This window comes from Sminthopsis crassicaudata, chromosome 1, assembly GCF_048593235.1.
Source record: "Sminthopsis crassicaudata isolate SCR6 chromosome 1, ASM4859323v1, whole genome shotgun sequence".
Classification (NCBI taxonomy): Eukaryota; Metazoa; Chordata; class Mammalia; order Dasyuromorphia; family Dasyuridae; genus Sminthopsis; species Sminthopsis crassicaudata.
In genome coordinates, this window is record NC_133617.1 from 164,791,507 (window position 1) to 164,797,506 (window position 6,000).

The 6,000-nt window shown below is 31.1% G+C and overlaps 1 protein-coding gene across 2 annotated transcripts in view; it reads left to right on the forward strand.

Moving 5' to 3' along the window:
- Positions 1 to 5,057, forward strand: part of CDYL (chromodomain Y like) — a 159,090-nt gene extending 154,033 nt beyond the window's left edge. For both annotated transcript variants that reach the window (XM_074270851.1, XM_074270843.1), the window contains 2 exons: positions 1,650 to 1,793; positions 3,373 to 5,057. In XM_074270851.1, coding sequence (XP_074126952.1) covers positions 1,650 to 1,793; positions 3,373 to 3,498 — 270 coding nt within the window. In that variant the 3' untranslated portion in view covers positions 3,499 to 5,057. The remainder of the gene's footprint in view (positions 1 to 1,649; positions 1,794 to 3,372) is intronic.
- The last annotated feature ends 943 nt before the right edge of the window (positions 5,058 to 6,000 follow it).

Consider the following 6,000-nt stretch of genomic DNA (forward strand, 5'->3'; position numbering starts at 1 on the left):
AAGGAACATATATTGTAACTGGAGGAGAAGAGAAACTTAAAGTAGCAACTTTTAGGACTTGGGAAAGGCTTCTTATAGAAGGTAGTGCTTATGCTGAGCCTTGAAGGAAATCTGAGTTTCTTAGAGGTATAATTGAAGTGCCATTGGGTCTAGCTGATAAAATGGGAATTGTGTTTGAGGCATATTAATAGGCTTTTACAGTAGTCTAAACTAAATGTACTTAGGGCCTGCTATCTTCTTTGGATTTTTTTTTTTTTTTTTTTTTTTTTTTTTTTATTGGTTTGGTTTTTTTGGCGTTTTTTTCCCCAGATTACTAAATTGTTTTTAACTGCTATAATGTACCATGGATGCAAGTACAGGCCAAATTACACAATACGAATGCAACAATATGTTAATGATAGTGTTGCCATTTGGGAGAAAACTTACTTTAAAATTGTCTTAGTGTACTCCTAATCTCCTTCCATGTATCCCTCCGTGAGTCCATCTTTTCTACATTTTATGCAAAATCAGGGTAATTGCGGTCCAAATTCAAGAAAATATTTCAGTTGTAGGTTATATATATGTCATACTTACCAACAGAATAACTAAGGAGAACACTTAGCACTTGACCTTTCATAAAAATAGTGAATCTTTTTTATAGGAAATTTGCTTTTTTTTTTTTTTTTTCCCCATCTGTGCCCCCTTTGCTCTGTGGTAAAGCCTGTGGATTCCTTGTCAGTATAATACTTTCCAATATATAAGTCTAAGATTTCAAAGAAAGCCAGTTACCCAAAGAAAATTTTTGTTCAGTTCACCAAACACTGTTTAAGAAACTTAGCATTAGATGCATTATGGTGTTAACCATAGAACAACAAAAACAAAAAACAAAAAACCTAATACATATTTTAAAATCATCTTTGGTTTTTAAGTGTCTTTTGTTTTTATGTTAGGTTAAAGGATTTATTACCTTGATCTTTTATATATTTAGCTAAAAGGTTCCATTTTATTGAGTTATTCTTTTATGTTACCTGTGATGAGAAGTGAATTCAAAGGGACTTTGAAGACAGGTAATTGCTTTGTTCTTATTTAAATGGTTCACAAAAAAATTAAACTTAATATTTTGCTGTTTACATTTAGTAAATTTTTAGAGCTTTTGTTCATTGAGAAAAACACTACCATAACCACATACTTATAGTGATACCTTACAACAAAAGAGGAGATACTCTCAACTATGTAATTAGAAGAAAGAGAAGCAGCTTCTTTTAGTTCTGAAAAGTCAGACTTTTCATTAATTATGTGATCTTAATGAAATGTGCCAAGTTTTCAAATGTAAAGCAAATCAGTTTTTGAAACATTGCCTAGTTAAAAGTATTATTTCTTGTCAGAAGGAACTTTTTTATGTATTGTAGCATTAATTTAATGTTTTTCAACTGTTTATTCATTACTTGTTTTATAAGTGATTTGGTTTTGTACTTGGTAAAGTAATTCTGGTAATGGCTATTTGGATCAAATGCTAGAAAATGTCACCCCAAGAATTTATATAAAGGACAGACATTTCTTAAAATTCATCTTTGTTTTTGATTTTCTGAGGGATGTATATTTTAGATTGAATCATTCCTACCAAATCCTCCATTTCATTTCATATCAGACCTAATTTTTCTTTCCCTTAGGCAAATGAAATGTTATTCAGTGGAAGGAAGTTGACTGCGCAAGAAGCTTGTGCCAAAGGACTGGTCTCCCAAGTGTTTTGGCCAGGGACATTCACACAGGAAGTAATGGTTCGAATTAAGGAACTTGTCACATGTAATTCAGTTGTAAGTTTGTTTTCTTATATATGATGTTTTATTCTTAGGACTTAAGGCACTTTCCTTAAGAGAGCTGAAAACCCTATTTCAAAAACTTGAATTAATTAACACCTCCTAAACACTAGCTTTTCTGAAGGAGGGAGGAAGGAGTACTTTCATTATTTTTACTTTTTTTTTTTTATATGTACCACTTTTCTATTACAAAATCTCACCCTGATTGATGCCTTTTCATTATGAGTCTGGTTGTCAAAAGTTATACTGATGACTGGTTGATTGCAAGATTTTTAATTTTTTGGTCACAACAATTCTCAAAGACCATCTGCTAATTCTTTAAAAAGTAGTGATCTGTGTCCATGAAAATTATATTCATATTGAAGTGCTTTAACATAATTAAATAAAACAACACTTGCATTAAAATTTAAAACTAGAATAGAGGTCATAACCAAGAATTGACACCTTCTAGTCTTTTGTTCTACTTAGTATTTCTCTCCTAATTTCAGTATAAAATTTCCTCTTGTCATTTGAGGAAAGAGGGAGGAACCTTAGAATTTGTTGTAAAAATGGAAACCAGCATAAGGACGATTGGGGGTAAAGAAAAAAAAAAAAGCTTTTTTCACAAATCCTCATAGATATATTTCTGGTTTGAAGAATTTTTTTTAAAAATTGATTCATTTTCCAGATGAAGAAATAAGGTATAAAGTGAATAAGCAATAGAATCTATAATAATACCTAATCTTCCTTGTTAGCAATTTATATTTTTGATTCAAGCTCTAAAGTATCCAGTAGTTGATATCTTTGTATAAGTTATTGTCACATCTATTATTTTAAAATTATTTTCCCAAATGAGAATCTTCATCATCTTCAATAATATTGCATAAACACTCATAGTTCAAGATTTTATTTCTTTCAATTGATCTTATAAAATTTCATACTCATTCATTCTTTTAACTGTAAAATATTATAACCAAGAAGCAAAATGTCGAGACATTTGTCCCATATAATCACTGAAAAAAATTTGAATTATCAATACCCCTTCTTAAGACAAATGAAAATCCATCCTATTTCTAAAGACCATGAAAGTGTTTTGATTTAGGAGACACTCAGTCAACAAACATATATTCAGAGTTTTCATCACTTTAAGCGATTAGTACAAAATTAGTTCAAAGGATTAGGACACTTAATTTCATAATACATTATTCAGTGAGCTGTACATAAGTGATGCTATTCAGAATTTACAGGTTTTCATTTCAGTCCAGAACAACCATAGCATTATATTTGAGATTTCTATTCAATGTATAGTGGCAATGTAAGCAGAACTATACTGGGAACCTAAAACTTTTTTCATAGTTTGATAGCTATCTTGAAATTATCTTGAAATTATTTGTAATATAAAAATATGAAATATACTGTTCTGTTTTGACATTTGTCTCCATACATTATGAGGAATTTTTCTAGGTACACTAGTGACCTGATGATCTTTTTTTATTATTTAGTATTTTGTCATATTTTGTCTATGTCAGTTCAGGAAGTTAAACAGTGATGTACTTGTTGTTGCCCATTACTCATAGAATGTTATTCTTTGACCTAGGTACTTGAAGAATCCAAAGCTCTAGTACGCAGTATCATGAAGGTGGATTTAGAACAAGCAAATGAAAAGGAATGTGATGTTTTGAAGAAAATCTGGGTTCTGCCCAAGGAATGGACTCCATGTTGAAATATTTGCAAAGGAAAATTGATGAATTTTGATTGGCAAAAATGACACTGGAACTGTGTTTAGTGGGACATCAGTGGCTCAGAGATGCCGTCACTCATTTAAAATCCAGAAACAAGTTTACTCATAGCTTAAAAAAAAAAAAAAAGCTTGCAAATAAGACTGGAAAAGGTCAAGCTTTTACCATCAAGGAGTATTTTAAAGTACTGTATCCTTTAAAAGAAAAAAGGGCAAACAAAGCGCCTTTATCCCAATATAATTATTTTATATGAAATAAGTGTACACACACAAACTGAAAAGTTATAATGTTGAGCACCAGACAGTTCTTTGAATCTCTTAATTTTTTTGTTGTCTTTGGCTAGTACTGTATAACGAAGAAAGGATTGAATGGTGTTTGTTGTTTTCTGGGTGGCAGGAAAAATCTAGAATAATGTTTGTTTTCTTCATTTTTTTTCTCCTAGAATACAGAGTCAAAACGGGTATGAGCCAGTCCCCTCCTCCTTCCCCTCCTCATTTGCCCACTCACTAAGTAAGATCAGAGTTGTTGGCTGAGTGTCTCCAAGAAGGTGCAAATACCTCTGAGGATGGAATTTGTAAATCAAAATAAGTCTTAGGCATTAGTTTATACCCCTCTAATGAGAAGTTAATTGATGAACATATCTCCAAAACTGAATGTGTGCTCAGGATATATACTCAGTAAACCCTTTTTTGAAGACATGTCCAATTCTTACCCAGTTAGCATGAAGAAACCACTGTCTCTAGAAGAAAGCTTGTTTTGCAGTATTAGTGAATCACTGAATATCTTATGTATGGATAATCTAAGTTATAAGTTAGTCTTAGTGGGTTTTAAAAGTAATTAGTTTTCCTGACTTTTTGAAGAATAACTACATAAGTGCTTCTTGTAACTGGGTGAGAATACTACTTTATATACAGTTTTGTTTTTCTATTTGCAGTTTTAATTGATGTATTACACCAAAAACAAAAAACAAAAAAACACCATTTTATGTTCATAAAGTGTAATTTCTAGGTTCACTTAGAATATATTTTATTTAATAAGTTAAAATTCTTTTGGCACACTATTAAATACAGAAACTCCTTTCAAAAAAACTACCTTATATTAGACATGTAATGCTTTTTATGTATACACTATATACTGTATACAGTATAGTGTACAAGAGTGCCCTGTGTAAATAGACATATTTTGCATTCCTTTCAGGAGTGGTTACTGATTCCTGACTACAGATGCCTATTATTAGTTGGGCATCTGTGCTTGCAACGTATTGAATGTATGAAGAATGAAATAAAATCAAACCTTATTTTTGTACAGTTTTGAAGTTTGTACTTGGAACTGACCACCTCCCCTTCCTTGTGGAGAGCTGTACAGTGTGTAAATCTGCCTTTACCTTGGATTGGTACAGTATTTTTGCATCTGTGGGACCTACTTTTTTTGTTCAGTAGTTGAACTATATATAAACTGTACAATCTGTAAAGTTTTTATAGAATAAATATTCAGCTGTGAAAACTGGTTAAAATAAAACTAATATTTCTTAACACATTCTAAATTTCTCTGCTATTGTCCAGTTTTTTGCTTTTTTTTGGGGGGGGGTTGAATTTTATCTTTAAAGAGTTCTCTGATCAGTTTTAATCCTTTTAGAAGCTTTTTTTTGGAATTGGATTTTAGAAGGAGCTACAATATCTTTGGACTTAAATATATTTTTATAGCATGGATCTTTGGATCTATGAGTATCTAAGAAATTAAAGAAGCTAGTAAAGGAACTTTAATAACCTACTGTAAAGATTTTCTTTGAAACCCAGTTTTTGTTTTATTTTTTTTTTGGGGGGGGTACTTGTAGTGTCAAGTAGAATGTCCTTGACTTCATTTCGAGTGGTATTAAAGTTTTCTTAAGTTGCCATAATAATCATTAAGTTATGGTTCAATATTTCTGTCATCCTTCATTATAATGTCTTTTTTTTTCCTCCTCTCTTGTTCTGTCTATGTTATTTGAAGGACATTTAAGAAATATGAGGAAAGAATCTTGATCAAAAAGAAAAAAGCTAGAAATAATTTCTGAAAGGATAACAACAATGAAAATTTTAATAACATTAACATATTAAATATTAATATTTAATAAAATATTAAAGAAATAAGAAAAGTTTGCATTACCCAATACAAATCATATGCAAATGTACCATTACCTTCATAAATTTTGATTAAGCTTCATAGTAAAGGCTAGAGGACTAAGAGTAAAATATAATTATTATTGAGAAATATCAGTGGTAGGTCTTCCAGGTAATTTAACTGCTTGTCTCTGCTCTTCATAAGCTATTTTTTTGTTTTCTTTCAGTCCATCATTACCAAAAGTTCTCAGCCCCCTTTGGGGTCGACTTTTCACCCAACCCTCACTTGACTCCAAGAAGTTTTTAGCATGTGCAGTAACTCACCCCAGTAAAAGTGCCTTGGCAGACAGGCTTCAAACTTGCTGTCTACTCCATGCAGGCATATGA